The sequence below is a fragment of the Apodemus sylvaticus genome, chromosome 3 (assembly GCF_947179515.1).
Source record: "Apodemus sylvaticus chromosome 3, mApoSyl1.1, whole genome shotgun sequence".
Classification (NCBI taxonomy): domain Eukaryota; kingdom Metazoa; phylum Chordata; class Mammalia; order Rodentia; family Muridae; genus Apodemus; species Apodemus sylvaticus.
The window spans coordinates 70,797,942-70,815,341 of NC_067474.1; the positions used below are offsets into that span (position 1 = coordinate 70,797,942).

General features: G+C 50.6%; 1 protein-coding gene across 3 annotated transcripts in view; it reads right to left on the reverse strand.

The window, feature by feature from the left end:
- Epb41l4b (erythrocyte membrane protein band 4.1 like 4B) overlaps nucleotides 1-14,837 on the reverse strand; it is a 160,146-nt gene extending 145,309 nt beyond the window's left edge. For all 3 annotated transcript variants that reach the window (XM_052176524.1, XM_052176526.1, XM_052176525.1), the window contains exon 1: nucleotides 14,496-14,837. In XM_052176524.1, coding sequence (XP_052032484.1) covers nucleotides 14,496-14,801 — 306 coding nt within the window. In that variant the 5' untranslated portion in view covers nucleotides 14,802-14,837. The remainder of the gene's footprint in view (nucleotides 1-14,495) is intronic.
- Between the last annotated feature and the right edge of the window lie 2,563 nt (nucleotides 14,838-17,400).

The following is a 17,400-nucleotide window of genomic DNA, read 5'->3' on the forward strand; positions in this document are numbered from 1 at the left end:
TCGTGACATTAGCAAAATACATGATACCTAAAAGCACCTGTTACTTATATTGATATGTTTTCAAAGACTTGTGAATACTTTTTAAAGTGCAGCGTTTCTTTCAGAGATACCTAATGAAGTACATGTTTGAAACAGCATATCTGAAATTTATTTTAGAGTCACTGGGGAAGGCCAGAGCGCAGGTATAAACCAGTCACAGAGTATGTGGGTCAACACCGACTCCTCACGGTCCATACTTAGAGTCCATTATATAGCTCTGGGTGACAGCCCAGTCAGCAGGACACTTACTTTAAAAACATGGGCACATAAGCTCAATTCCCAAAACCCATGTAAAGTATGGTAGCACACACTTGCAATATCGTGATGCTGAAAAGCAAGCAGGTAGATCCTTGAGGCTCCCCTACTAGCCAGAGTAACAGAATCCAGTCCAATGAGAGACTCGGTCTAAATAAAATAAAATAAGCTGGGGACCCAGAACCCACCCAAAGGAAGAAAGGCAGAACAGAGTCCACAAAGTTGTTCTCTGCCCTCCACACACTCGCTGTGTCACATACATATCACACAAATCACACACACTCACACAATCACACACACACACACTCACACACACACACACACACACACACACACACGGGGAGATATTAAACAACAACAAAAAGGTGGGTGGCACTTGGGGAATAGCACTCTAAATTGTCCTCTGGCCTCCACATGCAGATGTACTCATGTGTATACACACACACACACACACACACAGGCACGCACTTGTGCATGCACGTACATGTACAAATACACACATGCACATGCGTGTGCACACACAAACACACACCAGCATGAACGTGGGAGAAGAAGCCAAGACTCTGCCTCACCACTCACTGCTCACCCGAAGCCCCCAGCAGCTGCTAACACAGCTCATGCTGTTGACAGCGGAGTCAAACACAGACAACTCATCTTCAGCAAGCAGAAGCTGCCAAGGAAGCCTGCCGACTGCGTTCTCAGAGGGGGGAGATAAGACAAGCTCGCTGAGGAGTAGGTGTGAGGGCGAAAGGGCCCAGCACCCTGGGAAAGCACAGTGGTAGCAAAGGCAGGCACTGCGGCTAACCTAAGTAATCCAGGAGATCCATCGGGTGACTGACGTGTCATCCTACCATTAACGTTAACAGGAAAGTGAAGGTGGGAGGGGAGGGCACCGGCTCAGGAGCGGGAGCCCTGCCCAGCATTCAGGAGGACCCAGGTCAATCCCCAGCACCAAAAAAGGAAGACCACAGCAGTGCTGTCACTCCCACTGGACTGCAGATATAAAACAAACAAATGAAAAACAGTGCAGAATGCCTGATACCAGAGTAGGAGAGACCACTGATGTCTTAACAAGTTGTTGGGATGCTGGGAAACAACTTGGCATAATATTAAGAGGTCCCGCCCACCACCGTAGTTATGCATCCTTGCACCATGTGAACCTGGGGACCAAGTCAAGGAGGTTTGACAAAATGGTTTTTTTTTTTTTTCCAAATAGCTCTAAACTGAAAACATCCCAAATGTCTCCAAAGGCTAACCGGACCCATGACAGTTACACAGCAGAATAGCTGTAGAGCAGTTAGCACCCCGGGCGCCTCATCATCACAGATGGGTCTTTCAACACAGGGCTAAAAAACATACAACCTCAGCTCACAGCACAGGAAACAAACAATGTACCGCTCAGGCAAAGTCCTTGGCCAGAAAGAGGGGATGAAGGCAAGCTTCGGGAAGAGGAGCAGGAATGCACCCCACAAAGCATTTCAGAGCCATTCTACATGGGGATTGGTCTGGGCCTGAGCTGGGCGGTGGGGGTACAACGATCCTCACTGTATTGTTCAGATTTAAATTCTTCCTGTTCTAGGACATCTGACCAGGCATGGTGGCCCCATCTAGCACTGCAGAGGCCGAGGACAAGAGGTTAGACGTGAGCTGAGACCAGCACCAGCTACAGAGTGAGCACTAGATCAACCCGGACTGGAGTGAGACCCTCTCTCAACAAAATTTCTGTTGTAGTTATATTTCACTTTTTAATACGCTGGACTGAAGACTTGCCAATACTGGAATACTGGACAATCTGACAAAAAAATTGTAACGGGAGAAAGAAAATTGGCTCATTACCTACCACCACCACCGCCAGACTAAGACAGGATTAGAAGATACTGAGCACAGAGCAAGTCCCAAGGGAGACACCACAGTTCCAGCAACCAGGAGGTAAGGGCACAGCAGGTAAGGGCCTGCGGCCAAGCCTGAGGATCTGAGTTCGAGCCCTGGGACTAACATGGTAGAGAGTAAGCACTAAGTCCTGCAAGTTGTCTTCTACCTGCCAAACATGCATCCTGGCATGTGCACAGACTCTCGCCCCCAAACACGGTCATTAATTAATTAATTAATTAATTAATTAAAATAAAAACAAGAGACAGGGGCTGAGGGCATCCACAGCTCCAAAGACAGCAGCACTACTGGATGAGGAAGTCTGAGGTAATGCAGTCCAAAACCCATAAAATTCTCAGACTTGGGTATGCAGCGTGCAGCCCACAACCAGGAGGATTGCTGCTAAATGACACAAGCCTTTTTTTTTTTTTTTGATATTTTATGTATTTACATTTCAAATGCTATATCCCCTTTCCTGGTTTCCCCTCTGAAAACCCCCATCCCATCTCATCTCCATCCTCCTGCTTCTATGAGGGTGCTCCCACACCCACCCTGGCATTCCCCTACACTGGGGCATGGAGCCTTCACAGGGCCAAGGGCCTCTTCCCCCACTGATGCCCGACAAGGCCATCCTCTGCTACATATGTGGCTGGAGCCATGGGTCTCTCCATGCATACTCTTCAGTTGATGGTCTTGTCCCTGGGAGCTCTCTGAGTACTGGGTGGTTCATATTGTTGTTCCTCCTATGGGGCTGCAAACCACTTCAGTTCCTTGGGTCCTTTCTCTAGCTCCTCCATTGGGGACCCTGTGCTCAGTTTAATGGCTGGCTGAGAGTGTACCCCTCTGTATTATGATACAAGTCTTACATCAAAGGGCAAATGCTGTAGGAATCTACTTAATGAGATGAGAGCAGTCAACTTCAAAGGGACAAAAAGTAGAATACTGGGCCCCAGGATCTGGGATTCCGTGCCTGGAAGTGAGGAGGGTAAGCTGGCCCTTTAACACCAGGCAAGGTTGTTTTCAAGCACCTCAACAAGGATGCTGGTAAGTGTGGTCCATCTGGACCCCTTTTTCATCGCTTTCTCCACCACAGGTGTACAAGCAGCCCTCCTGTTTCACTGAGTGTTCCTGGGAACTCCCAGGGAGGACTGTAAAGGATCTGGGGGAAGGGGGTAGGGAGGGGGGAGTACTGTGTGATAGGGAAGATGAAGAGATAGTGTTCAAATGGGGCTGGAGTTTCCATTTAAGAAAAGAAAAACATTCTAGAGGTGGACAGTATAAGAGCCATACACTTAAAATTGTTACAGTGGTAAGAATGTCACAATGGTAAGATTGTCACAGTGGTAAGATTGTCACCATGGTAAGATTGTCACAGTGGTAAGATTGTCACAGTGGTAAGATTGTCACAGTGGTAAGATTGTCACCATGGTAAGATTGTCACCATGGTAAGATTGTCACCATGGTAAGATTGTCACAATGGTAAGATTGTTACAATGGTAAGATTGTTACCATGGTAAGCTCCGTGTTACCTTGTAAGTTTTTGAAAAGCTCTACTTTAGAGTAGGTGCAGCTGAACAAGAAAACAGGAGGCACATTGGCATTATCAGGGCACTCAAAAGCTAAGGTCATGACACGGAAGGCAACGCTCAGATGAGGGTCTGGAAGAGCATCACAAGGCTCAGGATGGCTGCTCTACAGGCACTTGTGGGTGTGTAGTCAGAGAGGCCTGCAAGACCCCCAACCCTAGGACCAAGCTCAGCTTTCTGTGGCAACCAATCACTGGGTGCCACCATGTTAGGCCAGAACCCCGAGGAATCCTCCAGTTCTTAACTATAAGAAGAAACAGCTGTGCACACTAACTAGGACGGACCAGCGGAAAGAACCAGCAAAAAGTGCTCAGAAGGCAAACTCCAGAGACAGACAGCGTGGTGAAGCGGAGCCAGGGGACTTTATGGTCCTCCCTGGGAGTTCCCAGGAACACGAGGTGAAACAGGAGGGGGACTGCTTGTGCACCTGAGCTGGAGGAAGCAGCCGAAAGGGAGTCCAGAAACCCAGACGGGATCCGGATGGACCACATTTCCCGGGCACGTGGCCTGTGGCCATCTGCTCTCTGGAAACCCCCTGGAAGGAGAAGGTGATACCTTGCCAGGCAAGGCCATTAAAGAAATGACACAGATTCTGTGAGCCTGGGAGGCATGGAGCTTAACAGGCACCAGAGCAGATGCTCTGCGTATCAACCTCCAACCCCCAGAGACAGAAAAGGCAGCGGCAGGTATTACTCACTTGCCACACACAGAGAGGCAGGGCAGATTTAAGTCAGCCAGAGCAGAACGCAGAGGGTGAGAAACTCAGGAAGCCTTGTACAGTTGGGAAATATTTTGCTAAGAAAAGAACAGGCCTGACAATAGAGAATACTTGCCTAGCCATGTATAGGGCTGTGGGTTCAACTCCCAGGTTACAAAACAAATCAAAACAAAACCTGCCACGTTTATACAAAGACTAAAAGAAACAGAATGTGACCCAACAGTTGCTATGCAGCAGGACAGGAAGATGAAAATTGGTTTTCTTGGTGGTAGTTTTAATGTTCTACTAGACACTTCTTTTTTTGTTGTTGTTTTTGTTTTTGTTTTTTGTTTTTTGGATTTGATTTTTTTTTGGGGGGGGACAGGGTTTCTCTATGTAGCCCTGGCTGTCCTGGAATTCACTCTGTAGACCAGGCTGGCCTCAAACTCAGAAATTTGCCTGCTTCTGCGTCCCAGAGTGCTGGGATTACAGGTGTGCACCACCACCACCAGGCTAGACACTTCTTTATGAAGACTGCTTTTGACCTAGGTACTGAAGACTGACTGACATTCAAGTCAGAAGAACTGGCTGGTTGTGGCACATGCCTTTAATCCCAGCACTCAAGAGGCAGACTCCTGGATCTCTGAGTTTGAGGCCAGCCTGTCCTACAGGGTGAATTCCAGGACAGCCAGAGCTACACAGAGAAACCCTGTCTTGAAATTCAAATAACAAACCAAAACCAAAACCAACAAAAAGAAAAAGAAACAAAGAAACTGCACTCTGTCTACCGAAAATGTGACCTCAAGCTCTGGAAGTCCCCAGTGGTCTTCAAAGTTAGAAATCTTCATAAGACCCTGGGGTCCCCATGCACCTGTGAATCCCTGCGACAGGCTCAGAGCCAATCACCCATCCCATGCCCAGATGAGCTGACAGGCCGTTCTCAGACCATTTTCTCCACTGTCTGTGCCTGGAGCTGGGCCTTGCTAGCTCTGTGGCTTCAGGCAAGTGTCCTAACTTGCCAGCTAAGCCTGACTCTCCTATAAAATTCTGGGGAAAACAGTCTTCGTGAGCTTCATAGAATTCCTGAGCACAGATCCAGGATCTCATGCACTTCAAAGGTCCCTCACAAGGCACACAGAGTTTACAGTCCTCCATACGTGCCCCCAAGGAGCCCAAACAGCCAGTGGGCTCCCTCCTCCCCTTCCTATCCTCTATGCCTTTGCACCTGCTGCTCAGATATTTTCTAGCAAAACACAACAGCTGTGCTACTATGTATCCTTTGGGACAGCCCCAGTCACTATGGGCACCAAAACTTTTCCAACTCTAGCACACAGTTCAGCGGCCCCTCCCTTGTACTGTTTCCTATGCATTACATGTCTACCATTGACTATGGACTCAAGAAAAACACCCACCCTACACACACACACACACACACACTGCCGCCACCACCACCACACTGGAAGAGCTTCCATAGGACTTTGTTAATTACAGAAAATTACCTTGCACAAGCAAAATCACTTTGAAAAACAATTTTTGTAAATAGTGACAAAATTTTTGTGAAATCAAGTGACCAGGTAAGATGATACATTTAGCTGCAGAGGAACCGCAGAGGCTGAAGATGCGATTAGAGACATTGGAGTAGAGGGGCCGCAGGCAAGGCTCCAGCCGACATCCAACAGACCAGCTCAGGCTGGAGGCTTTTACAAGCATTAAGGACTGTGACTGCTTTCCTTTCCTAGTTTCCTTTCTGTTGCCTGCATCTGTGCTCAGGGGTCCTGGAATTATCTTAGGTCCTGGGAATGCACACAAAGGCATTGTTGGTATCCTTGAGTTTTACAGCAGAGAGCTGGGGGTTTAGCTGGCAGGTTAAAAAACAAAGAACTCAAGAAGTTAGACTCCAGAGAACCAAATAACCCTATTTTTAAAAATGGGGTACAGAGCTAAACAAAGAATTCTCAACTGAGGAATACTGGATGGCTGAGAAACATCTAAAGAAATATTCAACATCCTTAATCATCAGAGAAATGCAAATCAAAACAACCCTCAGATTCTACCTCACACCAGTCAGTATGACTAAGGTCAAAAACTCAGGGGACAGCAGATGCTGGCAAGGGCATGGAGAATGAGGAAAACACCTCCCAGGTGGGATTGCAAGCTGGTAAAACTACTCTGGAAATCAGTTTGGCAGTTCCTCAGAAAATTGGACATAGCACTACCTGAGGACCCAGCTATATCACTCTCGGTATATACCCAAAAGATGCTCCAACATATAACAAGGACACATGTTCCACTATGTTCATAGCAGCCTTATTTTTAATAGCCAGAAGCTGAAAAGAACCCAGATGTCCCTCAACAGAGGAATGGATACAGAAAATGTGGTACATTTACACAATGGAGTACTATTCAGCTATTAAAAACAATGACTTCATGAAATTCTTAGGCAAATGGATGGAGCTGGAAAAAAAAAAATCATCCTGAGTGAGGTAACCCAATCACAGAAGAACACACACAGTATGCCTTCGCTGATAAGTGGATATTAGCCCAAAAAGTCAGAATATCCAAGATACAACTCACAGACCACATGAAGCTCAAGAAGAAGGAAGGACCAAACAAAGTGTGGATACTTTGATCCTTCTTGGAAGGTGGACCAAAATACCATGGCTCACAGCCAAACAATGAACTGAGCATAGGGTCCCCAATGGAGGAGCTAGAGAAAGGACCCAAGGAGCTGAAGAGGTCTGCAGCCCCACAAGAGGAACAATAATATGTACCAACCAGTAACCCCAGAGCTCCCAGGAACTAAACCAACCAAAGAGTACACATGGAGGGACCCACTGCTCCAGCTACATATGTAACAGAAGATGGCCATTTCAGACATCAATGAGAGGAGAGGTCATTGGTCCCTATGAAGACTGGACGCCCCAGTGTAGGGGAATGCCAGGTCAGGAAAGGGGGGGAGGAGGATTGGTAGGCAGGGGGAGGGAGGCGGGGGTGGGATAGGGTTTTTTTTTTGTTTTGTTTTTTTGGATTTGGTTTTTTCAAGACAGGGTTTCTCTGTGTAGCCCTGGCTATCCTGGAACTCACTTTGTAGACCAGGTTGGCCTCGAACTCAGAAATCCTCCTGCCTCTGCCTCCCAGAGTGCTGGGATTACAGGCGTGCTCCACCACCGCCCGGCTGGATAGGGGGTTTTTAATTCACAATTCCTACTAGTCCCACACACAGTCGAGCAGAGAGAATGAATCTGTGCACACCTACTACTCAAGCTGACCTCTATGTTTACACAATTCTGGACAGGAGCTCAAGGCAATGTGGTGCTGTCCACGCTGAGGCTCCTCTTCCTGTACCAATTAACACAGCCAAGACCCCAGATCCCCCACTGTCAGGGTGGAAGTCAACCTGATCCATACAATCCCTCACCAGAGCAGGACCCAGGTTGTTATACATTGTGTCAAGTTGACACTTAAAACTAACCACCACCCTGTTCCAACTGATGTTCCCTGATGCAAGGAACTCAAGAGAACTGCCAACAGGAGGGAAAGCAGGGGGGTTAGGGAGGACTCCAAGCTTGCTTCTCACCCAAGTAGGGCGCTCAGAGGACCAAGCAGACTGCTGCACATTCCTAGAGTGTGACAAGTGGAGGCCCTCGGCTTCACTGTAAGGTCAAGGTCAACGGAGCCTCTCCAAGCAGCCCTTTTCAGTTCATCACCCAAAATACACATTTCCACATGAACACAAAGATTAAAAGTACAGATGGAGACACAGCACAATGTCACCGGAGGTCCCAACCTCTCACGAAATACGAGAAGCTGTTTTAACATCTCTGGCCTCTCCATACTTTCTAGCTGTGAGATGACAGGAGTGGGACCTACACCAACCTGAGAAAACACACTGATGATTCAGCAGGTGACCCCGGCAGGGGTGGGGTGGGGGTATGTGTGATGGGTAGACAGCATAGACCCCTTTGAAGAGGGTTTTTCTCTGGGTAGAGTGGAGTAGCTGAAGGGGACATCTGCAGCCAGCCAGCCAGCCAAGGAGCTCCAGCAGTAGGAAGGACACATTCAGGAGGAGAAGGAGGAGGAGGAGCTCTTCTGTTACCAGAGTAGAAGTTTTCTAAGTTCTCACACAAGAAGGTAAGGGAAAAAGCTCACCCCATGGCCTTCTGCTATTTTAAAACCAGAGACAGGAGCTTATGCACATGGGAAATACTTAGCAAGTTAATGTTTGCTCAGAGCTTGTACCTCTTGGAGGGTCATGTTACTGGTCCTGAAAGAGACCCGGGGATCCCCCACTCACCAACCACACCCCTCCCGTCCCCACGCTGAACAGGGTGGCCCCAGCTTCAGGCAGTCTCTGACACCTCCTCCCAGGGAAGGATGCCTACCACTCACCTCGCTCACTCCCGCTCAGCTTACCTTTTATAATAAAGGCACACTTTACAGAAACCTCATGACCATGGGGACAGACACCAAGAGTCCCACTGAAGGTCTGGCGAGGGGCGGGGCAAGAGCTGCAAGGTTGTCATTGGCCAGTGCCTACCTATGTGAAAAGACTGGGACCAGGCAGGGCAGCTGAAGCAGCCAGACCTGGGGGGGGGGTCTTTTTGCCCCCTCATTCTTCCCACAATGGAGGGTGGGGTAGGCCTATCACCCACGCATGCCCCACACTGGCACCTTGTCCTGCCCCCACATGCTCACCTGATTCCGTCTATGAACTAACTGCCCCAGGGCCCTCTGCCCCTTCTCCCAGGGATGCCCTCCTCACCCTTCACCTGGAGTACTGCCATAGTGTAGCTGGCATCAAATCCCTCCTCCAGCCCAGCCTCCACTCCACTATAGCAAAAGCAAGCTCTCTGAAACACAGGTTCGAAACCCAGGTCAAAGACTGCCTCGTGGCCACCACATACAGACACAAGCTCGCAGGTACACCCACCCTGGGTTTAATGCAGTCGCCTCTGGCAGTCACCAGAGACAGAGTGCATGCATTAGAGAATGCAAAAGGACAAAAGAGATCAATCAGCATCACCTGCAGTGGAGGACTGTGACTAGTCAGGAACTTGGCTTCCTGAAATACTGAACCTGGAATGCTAGGCATGAACTCTGCGGAATTTTTTTAAATTTTGAATGCAATTACTTTATGTGTATAGGTGTTTTGCTTGCCATGTGTGTCTGTGCACCAACTGTATGCCAGGTGAGTGTTGTGGGTCTGGCAGTTACAGACAGTTGTGCACTGCCAAGTAGATTCTGGGAATTGAACTTGGGTCCTCTGGAAGAACCGCCAGTATTCTTAATTGCTGAAGCCTCTCCAGACCCGAGAGCCCTGCAAATATTTGAGGAGGAAAATAACACACACACACACACACACACTTCCTCAGATAAATTGAAAACATTTAAGATATGCCTGCAGTCCCAGTCCCAGAGAAGGCTGAGGCAGGAGGATATCTGGGAGTTATAAACTGGGCAACAGTGAAACCATTTTTTTGGGGGGAGGGTCGAGACAGGGTTTCTCTGTGTAGCCCTGGCTGTCCTGGAACTCACTCTGTAGACCAGGCTGGCCTCGAACTCAGAAATTCGCCTGGCTCTGCCTCCCAAGCGCTGGGATTACAGGCGTGCGCCACCACGCTCAACCACTGAAACCATCTTAAATTAAAAAAAAAAAAAATTATACACTGAATGAAAAAACCTGCACTGTCAGAAACACCCCCACACACCCATACACGCTTTCTGCATGGGGAGGGGGGGAGAGGGAGAGGGAGAGGGAGAGGGAGAGGGAGGGAGAGAGAGAGAGAGAGAGAGAGAGAGAGAGAGAGAGAAACTTACAAACTACAGCCTCCTGCAGCCTGGCCTGCTATGTGTTCTGGGAGCAGCCCATTCCAACCCTCCAACGAGTGACCAAAGGGAAGTCACCTTATGGTGCTGGCCTCAGTCCCCCATATCGGTACTGGATGGGGATGGCCTTTTCAATTCCTAACTAAGGCAGGCCTTCGTGCTGGGCCATGCACGCTCTCCCAGTCCTAAGAGCCTGGAGGGAGGCTTCTTTTCCCTTCCAAAATGAAGCTTTTTAAATAAGCATTTCCCACACAGCTTCCAATCACCAAACAAGAGCCAGCCAATGGGAAGCCTGCCTGCTACGGCTCACTTTTGTTTTTCTAAAGTCCATATTACAGGTTTTTTTTTTTTTAACCTCTCCACATTCCACAGAAAAGGACAAGACGTTTATAAAATTATGACTTTCTAGCAATCCTCCAATCCTTGCTGCTTACTGAGGCATTCTAATTTGTTTTTAATCATCTCATCTCCCCATTTTAAAACCGGGGAAGCCAATGCTCAGAGCCCAAGTGGCCCAAGGTGGCAGTCGGGCTATAAAGTAACACCAACATTCTCCGCGTTTGCACAGTACCCTAGTGAGTCAATGCCAAGTTCCAGATACAGCGAGAGCAACTGTGCCAAATGCTACACTGGCCTACCAGCCTTTCCCTGCAAGGCATGGCGGGAGTGCTAACTGGCAAGCCACTGGTCCCAACAGCTTTGCCCATGGGGCTGCTGAAAGATCACAGGCACTCACACAGGCAACAGAGGCGGGGCTGAGCAGAAGGGCCCCAGCACAAACCATGCCAGGCATTTAGTCAACAGAGAGCTAATATGAGTCAACAGTAGGTGCTACTGCCAAGCACGCCACTGGGTCTGCAGACGCATTCATAGAAGGAAAGTGCCTGGCTCCCTCTGACCAGACCACACCTGAAGGCTGAGCATAGCTGGACTAACAAGAGGGAGGTGCCCTTCCTGAGAGGGCTGGGTTTCTGAAGAGAAAACGGCTCAGGGTGGCACTGCTGGCGGTACCTGGAAGCTGGGCCCACTTTGGACTGCAAACTATAGGTGAGACTTTCTTGTTCACTTTTTTTTCAGTGTTGAGAAAGCTCTGACTCTCTACATGAAGGACCCAGAACATCCAGGCATGCCAAGGATGCCAGACCAGCCAGACCACCCAACTCCAAGTCGGTTGGGAGGGGATTCACTAGGAAAATGACACTGGCATCTTCTTTTATTAATCATAACAACTGGACCACGGCTTTGCCAAGTAACTGGATTTAACTTGCTCCCATGTTAAGCATCAAAGAGTTCAGGAAGTCCTTCTTACCCGACACCCGCCTCACATCCTGCACCCCCAACCTGCCCATCTCAACCCTCTGGACCATGCCACCAGGGAGTGTTTCTCCTTCCACTATCACTTAGAATACAAAACATCTTCCCAAAGGTGTCTTCCAGGAGCCTCCAGGCCATATCTCCCTGACCCTGGTGTTTACAGTAAGTGGCTCAGCACACTCGAGACACCATATAAACGATGAGTAAGTGCTTCGAGGTGCCACACGCTGGTCACACTTGAGTGTGTTACTGTGTTTGAGGCCATTTTGGAACACAAGTGTCTCTCCTGAGGGGCTAATGAAAAGGTTTATGACAACACATTACCACTTGTGTATGCTGAGCAAAGAGCAAAGGACTTCTTGAAGCTAACAGAGGATTTTAATTACAAAGGAGTCATAGTCTGGCTAGGTCCCTGGACCTTTTTTTTTTTTTTTTTTTTTTTTTTTTGGTTTTTTGAGATAGGGTTTCTCTGTGTAGCCCTGGCTGTCCTGGAACTCACTCTGTAGACCAGGCTGGCCTCGAACTCAGAAATCCGCCTGCCTCTGACTCCCAAGTGCTGAGATTACAGGCCTGCACCACTATGCCCGGCTAGTCCCCAGGTCTTTATGGGAGTGATCCAATATAGGACGAAGATTAGGGGTATCAGGTCAAAGGTAAATCCTATCTGTGTGACAAGCAGCTAGCCAAGGCCATAGCCCAGAAAGCAGTAAAAATCCAGAGCCAGAACAAGCATGCGTGGGGTCAAATGCCCACAGAAAAGGAATCTAGCAAAGTGGGTCTGAGGAACAAACACCACAAATTCACAGGGAAGCCACTGCCTGGCGCTAAACCACATAACCAGGAGAATTAATTACAGGAACTAGCACTCTGATCTGGGAAGATTAGTAGAGGAGATTTACTGATGCAATTCCGATATCTAATAAATCCTTAAATCAATGAGCTGTGTTCACTGGCAATTAATTTGTCTCCATCTTTCTTCCCTGAGAGCTCACGCGACAAAGCCAGCTTTTGCTTTTTATTTGTCTATGGACACGGTGCATGGTCATATGTCTGTTTGTATACATAAAATGGAGGTTCATTAAATCACACATTTAAAAAAGAAAAAGCATCAAAAAGATCTACCATCTGAAGGAAACCCTGAGATGCAGAGATTCTTCTGTGCCCTTTTAGAAAAAAGGGAAGAAGCCTTTTAGGACATCACTGTTCCCCTCCCCCACGGCCCCGACAGCTGCAGTCAGTCAGCAACCCAACCTGTTCATTTATGTACCTGTTTGGATTTCTTTAGCACACAGGCACTTTACTCCGTTAGCAATTTTTCATCTCAGAAACACCACTTAAGCCTGTCACACAAACCTGACAGGAGCAATACATTTTATAAGCCAATTATCCCTGGGGAAAAGACAAGAAAACTACCAAGCAAGGGGCACGGACAAAGTTCCCAAGGATATCATTCCTTTGCCAGATGCAAACTGCGCCACATCCTCTCTCAACCCAAGCTGCCTACTCACCTAGCCTCTGTTCCCCGCTCGCTCGCTCGCTCACTCGCTCACTCGCTCGCAGGCTGCTCTCTGCATCAGAGCTAGAAAGCCTCATTCTTGAGGAGCTACGGTAACATGCATGCTTTTAAAAAGACAACAGCTTTGGGCTGGGAAAATGTTGGCACCTTTTCTATGAAAAGGCCTCTCGAGGATATTTTTATGACAAAATGCTCTCCTATGGAGCACAGGAACTACAAAAATGAAACTACCATAAATTGAAACTCTCCAAATTAAACCCACACGACGCAGCGTTAGAGCCCAAGCCAGCAAGGCTGATTTTCCCCCATTTGAAACCCTTACAGGTTAAGTGTTCTCTCCTTAAGTCCAAAGAATTCCTACCACTCAGTTCCAGATTGTCCGAAGACCTAAATGCTCCAGACAATCCGTAACTCTTCTAAAGCTCAATTACTGCGGTGTCTTCTGTCATGCCCAAAGATTCCCGAAGGCACCGTCTGCCGCAGCGCAGTGGGCGCCCGTTAGTGCATCCTTTGATCGGATCTGACTGGCCCCAAAGAGAAAGGCTCTTCTGGCGGCTGGACTCCCTGTCGGAGACACTGGCGCTGGCCTAGCTTGCCACTGGAACTGGGCCCGGGTGCAACCACCTGTGGGTGTGTGGCCAGGACGCAGGCCCTGGTGCTGACACCCCGGGATGCCCTGCGCATCCCACGCACACTGCCGGGTATGGGAGCGAGTGGGTAGGCCATTCCAGAGGGGGCCGGAGCCAACTCCCCAGCACGCCAAGGCTTCTCTCCGTTCAAAGCTGACCTGACCTGACTTGGCTCCCAAGTCGCTCCACTCCCTGCGAGGTTGTGAGCCCGGGAGCCCTTTGGGATAGACTCCCTATGGGGGCCATCCACAGGGAATAGGCAGAAGGCAGAGCAGTAAAACTGTTCCCTAAGCCTCTTCCCAAACTTGGGACACCTGCTGAGCAGCAGGCAAGGATTTCTTCTCCTCCGAGGCCTGACACCCAAAGCGGGATACCCCGGAACAGCCCTGCGTTGCTTGAAAAATTCTACTCAATCCAGTATCGGAAGGCCAACATTGACAGGGAATGCTGACCACCTGCGCCAAGGGGAGGGGGCATAGGGACTGTGCATGGGGTAGCATGGGGCAGGACCACAAAAAAACCTAGGTGGTCGCCAAAGGGCGCCGCAACCCTGCGATGCAAGGTGCCAAAGACTGGGCCCCAGAGCATACCCAGGCGTGTGGTCCAAGAGGGTTCATGGCTGGGGAAGACTGGCAGAAGATGGGGGAGGGGTCCCCCAAAAGCGGCCCGGGAAGCTTCCCAGAGGGGAAAAAAAACACTGGGGCAGGGGGCTCTGCCCCAAGGAGCGCAGGCTGCCAGTGCCCCGCACGCGCCGCGTCACTCACCGGCAGGTCCACGCTCACTTCGGTTCCGTCGAGCAGGAAGACACGGCAGTAAAGGGTGGCCTTGGCAGCTCCTGAGGCGGAGATGTGCACAGCCGCGCCGCCCGTGAGCAGGGGCCCGCCGCCGGCCGGGAACACGCTGCCCCCGGGCGCGGCGGGCAGCACCGAGGAGCTGGCGGCGGCGGCCGGGCCCCCTCGCGGCCCCCCGTCGCGCTCGTCCCCCAGCCCGGCGGCCCCGCGCCCCGCCGCGCCCCGCGCGTAGCGCTGCATGGAGCGGCGGCCAAAGGTCCGGCGCAGGAACCGCAGCATCCTGGCCGGGGGCGCCCCCTGCCTCCGCCCCCTGCGCTGCCGCCGCGCCGCCGCCCGGGAGCGCCCGGCGCCGCCGTCAGTGCCCGCCGCGCCAAGCCGCGCCGCCTCCCGCGGGCTGCGGCCCCGGGCTCGCTCCCGCCCCAGCCGAGGCCGAGGCCGCGCTCCGGCCGCCCGCGGGACGCGTCGGCCCGGCCAGCGCCCGCCGAGAGTAGCCGCGCGGGAGAGAGCGTGCACGGGCGGCCCGTGGGGGAGACCGTCCCGCTGTTGTCGCCGCTGACGCTGCCGCGCGCTTGGGGCGATCGGTCGGTGCCAGCTGCTGCGTGGCCGCTGCCCCGCGAAGAGCGCCGCGGGGGGACCCGGCTGCGGGCTGCTCCCGCGCCGCGCGCCGGCCGAGGGCCAGCCGGAGCAAAGCGCCTGCGTGCTCCCGGCGCGCTCGCTCCCACTCGCGCCGCGCCCGGCCCAAGGAGGCCCCCGCCGAGCGCCTGCTCCCCGGGTGCCTTTTCCTGTGCCCGCAGCCCCCGCCTCCCACCTGGGAGGGCTGCACCTCCAGCCGCCGCCGCCGGCACTGCAGCACGCCCTCCTCCCCCGGGGCTGCGCCGGGCTTGTGCTGCCCCCTGCCGGCCCGAGCGCCCCCTGCTGCTGTAGGTGCGCTCACGTGCGTACACGTAGGTGAGCACACACGTGTTTCCGGGCGCGCAGGACCCCCGAGAAGTCCAAGAGTTCCTCCTCCTTGACCAGATGAAAATAAGGCTGCCTCCTTCCAGGGACAGCTTACTCCCGGGGCAAAGAAAAACACGTCTCTTTCTGGAAGAAAAAAAAAAAAAGCAAAACACCAACGGTACTCAGTTTCCCCTTCTGCAGAAGTGGAGTAGGCGACTTGGAAGGTCTCTGCTACTTAATGAAATTCTGTCTGTTTAAAAGCTCAACCCTGGCTGGAACTTTAACCTTCCAGTCCAATAGACCTATTCCAAACAAGGAAATTGAGGCCTGGGAGGAAGGGGAAGTACTTTTCCAGACTCCTTAGGAGACACCCTGCTTCAAGGACCTCGCCCAGGCCCAGAATTAAGGCAAGGTCCTGCAAAAGCAGTTGCTACTGAGAAGCTGGTCAAGGTTGGGCAGACCCCTGGGAAGTGAAGTAGAACAGGAGAATGAATTGCATAGGGCACATGGAGCAAATTAAAGACAGTGATTTGCTAAGGAGCAATGCTCACAGGTTCAGGGTTTGCCCACAGACAAGTGGGTTGTCCTGTGCTGCCGAGAGAGGAATGTGGGAAATGAGGCTGAAAGGAGGCCAGGCCTTTGGGGAAAATAACTACTGTTTATCAGGCCCTAATTTTGTGCCAGACATTACGCTAAGCCCTTTCCATATGTCTTAATTTAGCCTGTTAGCTTACAGGTTATTATCTCAATTGGACAAAAGAGGAAACTGAGCTTCGGAGAGCTTAAGAGACTGACATATAGGCTCACTGACTGGGCTCCGGAGCTATTGGTGAAGCATGGAACATGTTTGGCAAGCAAATGACAGTTTAAGAGAGAGCCGGGGAAGCAGGAACCTCAACAAAACGCACGGAGAAGCCAAAGCGTGAATGTAGGAGTCACTCCAAAAACAGACGTTTATTGAAAACCAGGCATTGTCTTAGATTTCCTCGTTTGCATCTTCATTGATCCTCATTCCCACTCTCCCAGACAGTTCTCTGTATTCCCAGTCACTTAGATGGATTTGGGAACTTAGGTATGTAGTATGCTTGCCCGAGGTCTGAGAGCTGGCCCGCATTCATTCTATGATGTTCTGGGGACCACCCATATGATAGTTCACTCAGTAGAGTTGCATCTGCAGTAACCCTTTAGATACCCTCTTATAAGATACTGTATAGATACTGCTCTTACCTCCACAACAAGATTTAACAGATACTGTGTACAAATTGGCATAGGCCAGGTCAGCTGACTAGTTTCTAAGGATATCCCTAGGAATGCTACAGCAGAATAGCCACTCCAAGATGTCCACCTATGCATTTTTGCATTTGCATCATTGTGTTTCACTGTATGTAGCTGGGGGGCGGGGGCGGGGGGGGGGGGACTTTGTTCTATGCTTGAGTTAAAAAGGTTAACGTGGAGAATAACTCACTATTATAGCCAGTGGAATCAAATAGGACTTAATTAGGAGACTGGAGAGACAACAACTGTCAAACTAAGAGTCCAAAAGGTAAGGGATGCACAGATACGCTGGAAGAGTGATTCTCAACCCGTGGGTCACAACCGGGCTAGGGGTTGCATATCAGATATCCTGTATATCATATTTCCATTACAATGCATAACAGTAGCATAATAACAGCTATGAAGCAACTATAAAAATAATTTCATGGTTGGGGTCACCACAACATGAGGAACTGTATTAAAGGGTTGCAGCATTGGGTAGGAAGGTTAAGAACCACTGCCTATAAGCAAGAAAGGTAAAGGGTGAGTTATGTCCTAGAGAGTCTGGAAGGAATGAAACACTGACTTCAGCCCTTGGGAGGCAGAAGCAGGCGGATTTCTGAGTTCAAAGCTAGCCTGGTCTACAGAGTGAGTTCCAGGAAAGCCAGGACTACACAGAGAAACC